The 12,363-nt window shown below is 47.0% G+C and overlaps 1 protein-coding gene across 1 annotated transcript in view; it reads left to right on the top strand.

The window, feature by feature from the left end:
* Positions 1-12,363, top strand: part of LOC311235001 (spermatogenesis-associated protein 20-like) — a gene marked incomplete at its 3' end in the record, with an annotated part of 45,036 nt that overhangs the window by 23,956 nt on the left and 8,717 nt on the right. Inside the window, exons 4-5 of the mRNA XM_084322311.1 lie at positions 2,151-2,305; positions 4,314-4,457. Of these exons, the coding sequence (XP_084178437.1) occupies positions 2,151-2,305; positions 4,314-4,457 (299 nt within the window). The remainder of the gene's footprint in view (positions 1-2,150; positions 2,306-4,313; positions 4,458-12,363) is intronic.

Raw genomic sequence — 12,363 nt, 5'->3', positions numbered from 1 at the left:
ACCTTTCACTACCACACTACAGAAGGTTAACCCTTTCACTGCCACACTACAGAAGGTTAACACTTTCACTACCACACTACAGAACATTAACCTTTCACTACCACACTACAGAAGGTTAACCCTTTCACTGCCACACTACAGAAGCTTAACACTTTCACTACCACACTACAGAAGGTTAACATTTCACTACCACACTACATAAGGTTAACCTTGTTCATCTTTCACTAACACACTACAGAACGTTAACCTTTCACTACCACACTACAGAACGTTAACCTTTCACTACCACACTAAATGAGGTTAACCCTTTCACTTCCACACTACAGAAGGTTAACTCTTTCACTACAACACTACAGATTGTTAACCTTTCACTACCGTACTACAGAAGGTTAACCTTTCACTACCACACTACAGATTGTTAACCTTTCACCACCACACTACAGAAGGTTAACCTTTCACTACCACACTACATAAGGTTAACCCTTTCACTACCACACTACAGAAGGTTAACCTTTCACTACCACACTACATAAGGTTAACCCTTTCACTACCACACTACAGAAGGTTAACCTTTCACTACCACACTACAGAAGGTTAACACTTTCACTACCACACTACAGAAGGTTAACCTTTCACTACCACACTAAATGAGGTTAACCCTTTCACTTCCACACTACAGAAGGTTAACCATTTCACTACAACACTACAGATTGTTAACCTTTCACTACCACACTAAATGAGGTTAACCCTTTCACTAACACACTACAGAAGGTTAACCTTTCACTACCACACTACAGATTGTTAACCTTTCACTACCACACTACAGACGGTTAACCCTTTCACTACCACAATAAATGAGGTTAACCCTTTCACTTCCACTACAGAAGGTTAACCCTTTCACTACAACACTACAGAAGGTTAACCCTTTCACTACCACACTAAATTAAGTTAACCCTTTCACTACCACACTACAGACGGTTAACCCTTTCACTACCACAATAAATGAGGTTAACCCTTTCACTTCCACTACAGAAGGTTAACCCTTTCACTACAACACTACAGAAGGTTAACCCTTTCACTACCACACTAAATTAAGTTAACCCTTTCACTACCACACTACAGACGGTTAACCCTTTCACTACCACACTAAATGAGGTTAACCCTTTCACTTCCACACTACAGAAGGTTAACCCTTTCACTACAACACTACAGAAGGTTAACCTTTCACTACCACACTACAGAAGGTTAACCTTTCACTACCACACTACAGGAGGTTAACCCTTTCACTACCACACTAAATTAAGTTAACCCTTTCACTACCACACTACGGATGGTTAACCCTTTCACTACCACACTACATGAAGTTAACCTTTCACTACCACACTACATAAGGTTAACCCTTTCAATACCACACTAAATGAGGTTAACCCTTTCACTACCACACTACACAATGTTAACCTTTTCACTACCACACTACAGAAGGTTAACCATTTCACTACCACACCACAGAAGGTTAACCCTTTCACCGCCACATTATAGAAGGTTAACCGTCTGTAGGTTGGTAGTGAAAGGGTTAACCTTCTGTAGTGTGGTAGTGAAAGGGTTAACATACAAAACGAGTACCTTTCTCACTTAAAGTACAAGCGTCTAACTCCACATGTCCTCCTCCGCAGTGGGGTACTCTACATCTAACTCCACATGTCCTCCTCTTCCTCCACAGTGGGGTACTCTACATCTAACTCCTCCTCTTCCTCCACAGTGGGGTACTCTACATCTAACTCCTCCTCTTCCTCCACAGTGGGGTACTCTACAGTACATCTAACTCCTCCTCCTCCTCCTCCACAGTGGGGTACTCTACAGTACATCTAACTCCTCCTCTTCCTCCACAGTGGGGTACTCTACATCTAACTCCTCCTCTTCCTCCGCAGTGGGGTACTCTACAGTACATCTAACTCCTCCTCTTCCTCCACAGTGGGGTACTCTACAGTACATCTAACTCCTCCTCTTCCTCCTCTAACTCCTCCTCTTCCTCCACAGTGGGGTACTCTACATCTAACTCCTCCTCTTCCTCCTCTTCCTCCACAGTGGGGTACTCTACAGTACATCTAACTCCTCCTCTTCCTCCTCTAACTCCTCCTCTTCCTCCGCAGTGGGGTACTCTACGTGCCACTGGTGCCATGTGATGGAGAGGGAGTGTTTTGAGGATGAGGAAATTGGCAGAATTCTTAGTGAGAACTTTGTCTGCATCAAAGTAGACCGAGAGGAGAGGCCCGATGTGGATAAAGTCTACATGACCTTTGTGCAGGTGTGTGTGTGTGTGTGTGTGTGTGTGTGTGTGTGTGTGTGTGTGTGTGTGTGTGTGTGTGTGTGTGTGTGTGTGTGTGTGTGTGTGTGTGTGTGTGTGTGTGTGTGTGTGTGTGTGTGTGTGTCAGCGTTTCCGTTAGAACATATTCGTGCCGGTCTGGGTGTCCTGCAAGATTTCTATCGCCGGACATATTCGAGAAATTTTTTATGAGCTAACGAATTCCGTTATATTGGACATTTGTATTGATTACATCAAGCGAAGAATGAGAAATTGATTTGCAGAATCAAATTACTATCTATCGCCTCCCAAGTTAGTGCGATACACTAATCCAGCATCAAGCTCCCGCCCCGCAGGCTCGCGGCTGCAGCAGCTGTCACACGCACCCCCAAATGAATCTCGAGTCGACATCGCGTCACCTCGTTGTATCAGACACGTCACACATATCATAATGTTCAACTTCACACACAGCAAACTGTAGTTGATCATCACATTGCCTCGTTTGCTAGCTCGTCGCCACATGCAGAGAGGACGAGCCACATGCTCGTAACGCATTTGTTGATTTCATTACATTTAGTTATAATCAATAATATGCATTACTATGTGACACGGCAGTCAACCAACAGTTGCATATGATTAAAAAATGTCAACACTCACTCACCCAGTCTCTCGTTGTGCGAGAACAGCGGGTCGTTTGGTTGGTTCGACGTCTGCGAGGCTCGCAACGGTAGCAGCAGACTGGGGATGCTCTTTGTGGTTCAATCAATAAAGTGTACTTTGTGTACGTTCAATCAATGTTATCTCTCGTACATCATAGAGGCTACTAGGCTAGACTACTAGACTATGGTGTAGTGGTTAACACTGTCGCCTCACAGCAAGAAGGTCCAGGGTTCGATTCCCGCTTGGGGACCAGGTTTCCATGATGCCAGGTACTCAGGTGGGGTATCTCCCAGGCCTTTCTGTGTGGAGTTTGCATGTTCTCCCCGTGCTCGCAAGGGTTTCCCCCCCGATAAGATAAACCCAATGGAAAAACATGCACAACAACAGATCGCTAACGCTGTGGCGTCCTTGACGAAGACGGACAGGAGCACTTGGATTGGTCCCCTGGCGCGGCTCACGTTGACGCCTGTCTGCTCCCGGCTGCCCTTGGGGGGGAAGGACGACGGGATGGGTTAATCGCAGAGACAAATCGCATCGGCGATCCTAAAAAGACAATGCATGCGTGTGTGTTCCGGTGTGTGTGCTAAACTAACCGCTGTGTGTACCACTAAAAACATTGAGTGTCGTTGCATGCCAAATAAAGACCTCTGCAACAGGTCCTGCATTATTATTATTATAATGTCGTACCTCAGCCAGGAGAATTTAACTTTCCACTCGGGCCGCCGCCGGAACGCTCGACATTTCTGTTTATTTTCCGCAGGAGCATCGGCGGTCTCTGTGACTTCAGAAGACTCATCTTCGTTGTCAATGTCATTATTATTAGACCTGCTTGTGCTTGGTTTCATGAAATATTTGTTAAGTTTAGCTTGTTTGGCCATCTCTCTCTCTCGCTCGTATACCTGTTTGTCGTTATTATGGTGGCCAGACAGGCTCAAAAAAAGAAAGAAAAAAAAAGATTCACATCTGAGCGGCGCCATCCGCGCTTTATCAGCGTGAAGCAACAATGAAACAAATGTAATGATTGTTTCGTTCATCGCATAGACTATTTAATTTTAGCCTATTTTAATACAATTCAAATAATAAAATTGTGCTTAGAGGAATTATTTTCACCGGACATTATGACCGGAGAGATTTAAATATTCGGACTTCAACATATTTTGCCGGTCAAATACCGGTAATTACCGGCTAACGGAAACGCTGGTGTGTGTGTGTGTGTGTGTGTGTCTGCATACATGTACAGTACGTGACTTGAGGGAAGGTTAAGTCCCAAGCTGAGTCTGTCAGAATAAAAAGAAAAAAAAAGTATTATTTGCTTGACATCCATCAACACTGACCCGCTTGTCTTCTACAGGCAACCAACGGAGGTGGCGGCTGGCCAATGAATGTGTGGCTGACCCCTGACCTCCGACCTTTCATTGGAGGAACCTACTTCCCCCCCAGGGACAGTGGAAGAAGACCTGGCCTCAAAACAGTCCTCGCCAGAATCCTGGATCAGGTAACGAGACCTTTTTTCATCATAGGACTTTTATTTAACCATTCGTTTTGCGTTTCCATCATCAAAATGTTGCAGAGTTGAGTTCTAGAGGTTGAGTTCTAGAGGTTGAGTTCTAGTAGTTGAGTTATAGTGGTTGAGTTCTAGAGGTTGAGTTCTAGAGGTTGAGTTCTAGAGGTTGAGTTATAGAGGTTGAGTTCTAGAGGTTGAGTTCTAGAGGTTGAGTTCTAGAGGTTGAGTTCTAGAGGTTGAGTTCTAGAGGTTGAGTTCTAGTAGTTGAGTTCTAGTAGTTGAGTTCTAGAGGTTGAGTTCTAGTAGTTGAGTTCTAGTAGTTGAGTTCTAGTAGTTGAGTTCTAGAGGTTGAGTTCTAGAGGTTGAGTTCTAGTAGTTGAGTTCTAGTAGTTGAGTTCTAGAGGTTGAGTTCTAGTAGTTGAGTTCTAGTAGTTGAGTTCTAGTAGTTGAGTTCTAGAGGTTGAGTTCTAGAGGTTGAGTTCTAGTAGTTGAGTTCTAGAGGTTGAGTTCTAGAGGTTGAGTTCTAGAGGTTGAGTTCTAGAGGTTGAGTTCTAGAGGTTGAGTTCTAGAGGTTGAGTTCTAGAGGTTGAGTTCTAGTGGTTGAGTTCTAGAGGTTGAGTTCTAGTGGTTGAGTTCTAGAGGTTGAGTTCTAGTGGTTGAGTTCTAGAGGTTGAGTTCTAGTAGTTGAGTTCTAGTAGTTGAGTTCTAGTAGTTGAGTTCTAGTAGTTGAGTTCTAGAGGTTGAGTTCTAGAGGTTGAGTTCTAGTAGTTGAGTTCTAGAGGTTGAGTTCTAGAGGTTGAGTTCTAGAGGTTGAGTTCTAGAGGTTGAGTTCTAGTAGTTGAGTTCTAGAGGTTGAGTTCTAGAGGTTGAGTTCTAGAGGTTGAGTTCTAGTAGTTGAGTTCTAGAGGTTGAGTTCTAGTAGTTGAGTTCTAGAGGTTGAGTTATAGTAGTTGAGTTATAGTAGTTGAGTTCTAGAGGTTGAGTTCTAGTAGTTGAGTTCTAGTAGTTGAGTTCTAGAGGTTGAGTTCTAGTAGTTGAGTTATAGTAGTTGAGTTCTAGAGGTTGAGTTATAGTAGTTGAGTTATAGTAGTTGAGTTATAGTAGTTGAGTTATAGTAGTTGAGTTGAGTTATAGTAGTTGAGTTCTAGTAGTTGAGTTCTAGTAGTTGAGTTCTAGAGGTTGAGTTCTAGAGGTTGAGTTCTAGTAGTTGAGTTCTAGAGGTTGAGTTCTAGAGGTTGAGTTCTAGTAGTTGAGTTCTAGTAGTTGAGTTCTAGTAGTTGAGTTCTAGTGTTGATTTCTAGTAGTTGAGTTCTAGTAGTTGAGTTCTAGTAGTTGAGTTCTAGTAGTTGAGTTCTAGTAGTTGAGTTCTAGAGGTTGAGTTCTAGTAGTTGAGTTCTAGTAGTTGAGTTCTAGAGGTTGAGTTCTAGTAGTTGAGTTCTAGAGGTTGAGTTCTAGTAGTTGAGTTCTAGAGGTTGAGTTCTAGAGGTTGAGTTCTAGTAGTTGAGTTCTAGAGGTTGAGTTCTAGTAGTTGAGTTCTAGAGGTTGAGTTCTAGTAGTTGAGTTCTAGTGGTTGAGTTCTAGTGGTTGAGTTCTAGAGGTTGAGTTCTAGTAGTTGAGTTCTAGAGGTTGAGTTCTAGAGGTTGAGTTCTAGTGGTTGAGTTCTAGAGGTTGAGTTCTAGTAGTTGAGTTCTAGTAGTTGAGTTCTAGAGGTTGAGTTCTAGTAGTTGAGTTCTAGTAGTTGAGTTCTAGAGGTTGAGTTCTAGTGGTTGAGTTCTAGTAGTTGACTTCTAGTAGTTGAGTTCTAGAGGTTGAGTTCTAGAGGTTGAGTTCTAGTAGTTGACTTCTAGTAGTTGAGATCTAGAGGTTGAGTTCTAGTAGTTGAGTTCTAGTAGTTGAGTTCTAGAGGTTGAGTTCTAGAGGTTGAGTTCTAGTAGTTGACTTCTAGTAGTTGAGTTCTAGAGGTTGAGTTCTAGTAGTTGAGTTCTAGTGGTTGAGTTCTAGAGGTTGATTTCTAGTAGTTGAGTTCTAGAGGTTGAGTTCTAGTAGTTGCTTTCTAGAGGTTGAGTTCTAGAGGTTGAGTTCTAGTAGTTGCTTTCTAGAGGTTGAGTTCTAGAGGTTGAGTTCTAGTAGTTGAGTTCTAGTAGTTGAGTTCTAGTAGTTGAGTTCTAGTAGTTGCGTTCTAGTAGTTGCGTTCTAGTAGTTGAGTTCTAGAGGTTGCATTCTAGTAGTTGAGTTCTAGTAGTTGAGTTCTAGAGGTTGAGTTCTAGTAGTTGAGTTCTAGAGGTTGAGTTCTATCTCTCTAGGTCGTCCTCGGACGGGCCCTCCATCGGTGCTTCCAGTCATCCCGATCCTCCATGCCTCTGGCTGCTCGCCGGTGCTTTCTGCTCCCGCATCTCTCCTGAGTACGTCCACGTAGGTTAACGTGGGACGTCCTCGTGATCGATGCCCGTGTGTCGGTTCCCACGGCACAAGTTTGCTGGTTGGCAGCTCATGGTGACCTGCCAGCCTCATTCTCCTGACTGCCACTTTATCGCTCACCCTTAGCACCCCCCCCCCCCCCCCCCCAATACAAGTTTGCATTAGTGACATGCTCCTCCCTGTTGATGTTGAGCACCACACGCGCATCATTCTGGTGTAGCACCCATCCAGGGACTTCTGCAGGGTGGGCTTCAGGGTCCAGCATTCACTGCCATACAACAGGACAGACTCAACTGTTGCATGGAAGAAGTTGAGCTTGATTTGACGTGGGAGGTTGCATTTCCACACACTGGTCAATGCCGTTCAGAGCCCTCCACGCAAGCGCCTTCCTCCCTTTAAGGTCTTGCTCTAGTAGTTCTAGTAGTTGAGTTCTAGTAGTTGAGTTCTAGTAGTTGAGTTCTAGAGGTTGCATTGCTTCTCCTCAACCATATTTACAGTCTGTATGAACGTGGATATATAGATGTTGTAACTGAGGGGTACAATTCCCTGACTGTATTACTAGATATGATACTTACTACCACTACCTTTGTACTTAATATTCGGCCACCCAGTACACGGCATAAATATATTATCATAAACACTCTCACGTAGATGAAACGGATCCAACACAAATGTACGAAGTCGAAACAGGTCTTTATTTCTACACAGCGATGGTGTGTAGAACAAGCACTTAATCACTTAATTACATTTATGAATTGAAATAGTATGCACTTTTATGGCAAAGAGTATTCGTCGGTATATCAATAGAGAATGTCCAATCTCTGAAGGCGCAGGTGGTAAATATACGACCTGGAATAGTTAAGGAATAACAGCAATGATACTTTAATGATTATATACTAGATACACTAGAGGGGGTTAATCCGGTCGCTTGTAAGCCGACAGGAGTAGGAGGGGGGGGGGGGTAGAATCCGGCTGCCTCGTCCGGCCAAGGGTATCCCAGGTGAACCCACTGTAGTGCCGTTCAATGCGCCGGCGATCCTTGGACCACAGATGAAAGCAGGTGGACTCTTTGTGGGCCGGCTCTCTCCGGTCCACGGGGGAGAGACGTGAAGCGACCTCGTCTTGCAGAGCGTCTCCTCACCTTGCGTCCTCTCCAGGGGGGGGGGTTCCAACACACGGCAGTGTCGGGGGTCTTTATCCATGGAATAATCAAAGTATACAAAGCATAATCCGTGCCTGGGAAGGCGGGCTGTCGTCGGTAGAATAATCCGGTATACAGGTCCACTCGCTCGTCGGCTCTGGGGCTCCTCGGGTGCAGCTTCACATGGGGTCAACCACCCTGGGTAAGCAGCCAGTTCTCTGCCCGAAACGATGGGGTACTGACTACGGTAGTATTCTCACCGCACGAAGCACTATATATTAACAGACTATTATTAGCTTAATAGACTACGTCCAACTCGACGATATAGTGCCAAATATGACTATTCAAATATTAATATACACGATGTCTCAATACCGATGGTAGGCGAACTTGGCCTTACTCCCACACGTGGCGTCGCGGGGAGGCTTTACGTCTGTGACTCTATTGGAGGGTAAGAAACTGGACTGAAAAGAAAGTCCTACTTTAGTAGCGCAGTATATATACGCACTATGAACAAATAGTCCCATTAGTGGTGCGGTAGCCAGATTCCTACGCGGAACTAGGACTTGTTCGTACATGTGGAGCGGTACGTTTGAACTGGGTCTGAGGGGTATGGCAGCCTGGCACCAAGGTCTCGACCAATAGTAGAATGGAGACTATTATGGGATGTTCAGTAGGCTAGAATGGATATTCAATGCATATTGTTCAAGGAATATACAAGGGATATCAGGGAATATTAGAGAATATACAAATACAATTAAATATATATATATAAATAAATATATATATTCGGTTTAATCTGGCCCTTCACAACAGCCACCCCCTGAATAGGTCCCAGACCTAATCAGTTAAACAGAGACAGATTAATCGCGTTGTCTATTTACACATAAGGGTTTGCTGTAGGGGTCAGTCAACTTCACAAAGTCATAGGGTTGTAGGGTCATGGTCATCATCGATTGTGTCTGGGAGTCGAGGCAGTTCTATGAGCCTTGCCACGGGACGGGTGTAAGTGCGACCCTGGACGAGCACTTCAGCTGCTCGGACCTTGCCGTCGGCACCGGTGATCACTTTGCTTACGCGGCCGGCCGGCCACATAGCTCTGGGCAGTGATTGATCAATAATCATGACGACTGTTCCTTCTGTCAAATTGTCTCTCTCCTTTAGCCACTTCTGGCGGGTCTGTAGAGACGGTAGGTAGTGCAGTAGGAAACTGTTCCAAAACTTGTCGGCTAATACTTGGCTGTACCTCCACATTCGTCGGCCGTTCGCTTCTTCAGGCCGGTACATTGTCTGTGGTAATGCAGGATCTAGCCGCCCCATCAGGAGTGTGTTGGGGGTAACTGGGTCGATATCCGCCACATCACTGGAGACATATCCGAGGGGCTTCGAGTTAAGTACTCCCTCAATCTCCGTGAGGACTGTCATTAGGACTTCTTCCGCCACAGTCTGGGCCCCAAGTACTGCGTACAGGGCTGTCTTTATGGAACGCACTTCTCGTTCCCAAGTGCCACCGAAGTGGGGTGCGTTTGGGGGGTTGAATTGGAAATCAACCTGTGCTGGAGCGAGGTGGGTCTTAAGTTCTGGGCCCATAGCTTGGAAGCTCTCTCTCAGCTCTCTTTCGCCGCCTTTGAAGTTTGTCCCATGATCGGACAATAGGGTAGACGGTCTTCCTTTCCGTGATGTGAATCTTCGGAAGGCCATAAGGAATGAGTCTGTGCTCATGGTCGGGAGAAGCTCGATGTGTATCGCTCTGGTGGTCATGCATTTGAATACAATACCCCACCGCTTCTCGGTTCCTCTTCCTTTCTTTATGTGCAGCGGGCCAAAGCAGTCCATACCCGTTGAGTGGAATGGCTTGTCACCGATTCGGAGGCGACATGGAGGAAGGTCAGCCATCCTTGGTATGCTGGGCTGCGCGCGCCACTTGCGGCAGTCTAGACATGTTCGCTGGAAGCGTCGTACCGCCTCTCTTCCTTGTAGGATCCAGTAACGACGTCTGATTTCCGCGAAGACTCTTTCTGCTCCTGCGTGATGTACATCCTCATCGTATTTCTTTATAATCAGCTCTGTGACCTTGTGTCGGCTGTTCAATACGATCGGGTATTTAATGTCATCCGGTAGATTGGGGGCTCTGCGTAGGCGACCACCCACTCTGATGAGGGTATGAGCGTCGCTCTCGGGGGCCAGGTGAATTAATCTGCTGTCGGATGGGACGGGCTTTCCTCCCTGTAGACAGGCCAATTCATCGGGGAACGAGTCTCTCTGGGCTCGCTGCAGTAGAAGCAATTCTGCTTCCTCGTAGTTAGCTGCTGACATATCAGCGGGGGACTTGCACTCCGGGTGGTACCGCAGGAATGTTCTTTGTTGTGCACTCTCTATGGACGTGCAATCGTCTATGTTAGGGTCGGTGGAGGCTACGGTGCTCAATCCACAGAACACAGACTTCTTATTTTCCACCTCCTCTGGACTTGCTTCCCTCGGGATAGGCATGGGCCACTGTCCTTCCGGGAGTCTTAGGAATGCGGGGCCGTCACTGTAGACATTGCGACGGGTGAGGTCATCCAGGGGCATCCCCGGGGTGATGACGTCAGCTGGGTTCTGTTTTGTATCAACGTAGCGCCACTCTGTTTCTCCGGTTAACTCTTCGGTTAAGTCTTGAATCTCGGTGACTCTGACTCCCACGAAGACTTTGTACTTGCATGAGTCCGATTTGATCCAGGCGAGTACCGTCGTGGAATCTGACCACAGGATTGTTCTAGACACCGGTATGGTGAGCTCACGTTGGATGAGCGTGGCTAGGTGCGCTCCGGCTAGGGCTGCGCAGAGCTCTAGACGTGGGATAGATTGTTGCTTGCGTGGGGCTATTCTCGAGCGGGCGAGGACAAATGCTGTGTAGATCTCTCCCCCCTGGTCTTGGGCCCGCAAGTAGGCTACTGATCCGTATGCGACCTCTGAGGCGTCACTGAAGACGTGTAAGTCCATGTTACATGTCTCTGGCCTCACCGTGGGTGGGAAGTAGCTTCGGCGCATATTAACGCCTGGGAGTGAGTGGAGCTCCATCTCCCACTCTCTCCAGGTGGATGCAAGGTGTGCGGGAATGGGGTCGTCCCAGCCCTGGTCCTTGTCCCACAATGCTCGTACAATCATTTTTGCCCTGGTGGTGTACGGTAGAATACATCCTAGCGGGTCATATTGTCGGGCGAGTGTTGTGTACACACTCCGTCTGGTGGTCGGCGCCGCCGCCGGCCTTCCCTGCTCCGTAGTCAGGGGCTTGTGTCTGTAGTGAAGCGAATCTGTTTTGAATCGCCACACCAATCCCAGGGTCATCTCCTGGGCTTCTCCCGGGATTGTAGCCATCCAGGTCTCGCTGCTGGCTGCCTTGTCCTCGGAGGAGAGGCTGCGCAGTACTTGCGGATCGCTGCTGGCCCACTGCCTGAGATCAAAGCCGCCTTTGATCAATGAGGCGCGGAGTTTAATCAGGAGAGCCTCGGCTTCTTCCTGGGTTGAAAGGCTTTGTAGACAGTTGTCTACGTAGAAGCTGTTCTTTACGCTGTGTCGGACCTCTTCGTCCGCTGCTGGGTCCTCTGCTACATGTTTCTGTAGTGCAAATGTCGCACAGCAGGGGCTGCACGTCGTTCCGAAGGGGAGGACTTCCCATTGGTAGATGGCTGGGTGCTCATCTCCTGGCTTCTCTCTCCATAGGAACCGTAACAGGGGCTTGTCCGCCTCTACTAATCTCACCTGCAGGAACATTCCTTTAATGTCCCCGCTGATGGCCACCTTTTCCTGGCGGAAGCGGAGTAGAACGCCGAGTAGGGAGGGGCCGAGTGTGGGACCGGGCAGTAACTCTTTATTCAGATTTTGGGATCCGATCTGGTAGCTGCAGTTAAATACTATGCGGTCTTTACCGTTGTGATGGACCTTGTGGTGGGGCACGTACCACGATTCAGTGGTCTGGTCAGCCTCTTTAATGTCCATCTTTGTGACGTGTCCCGCTGTGATGAGCTTCTCAATCTCAGCGCGGTATACACTCTCTTGGGCGGGGTTCTTGGCTAAGCGCCGCTCCGTGTTCAGCAGGTACCGTTCTGTGGCGTCTGTCTTGGCGTGGAAAGTAGGCATTCCTTCTCGCCGCAGGAGTGGCGTGGCGTATCTCAACACGCCGTTGACCGGGACTCTCTTGGTCCCTGTCTCGAGGAGGTGAATGGCGTAAATGTCATCTTTAGAGCGAATGTCTTTCTTTCCGTTCTTAAAGGGCATTTGTTCCAAGGTCCATAGCCGCTCTACGTGTTGCAGGAGTGCGGTTTCTCCCTCTGTGACTCGGGAGTGGAGACATCTAGT

The sequence above is a fragment of the Notolepis coatsorum genome (assembly GCF_963971535.1).
Source record: "Notolepis coatsorum genome assembly, chromosome: 10".
NCBI classification, from domain to species: domain Eukaryota; kingdom Metazoa; phylum Chordata; class Actinopteri; order Aulopiformes; family Paralepididae; genus Notolepis; species Notolepis coatsorum.
The sequence above is the reverse complement of the archived record's forward strand: the minus strand, read 5'-3'. Positions and strand labels throughout refer to the sequence as shown.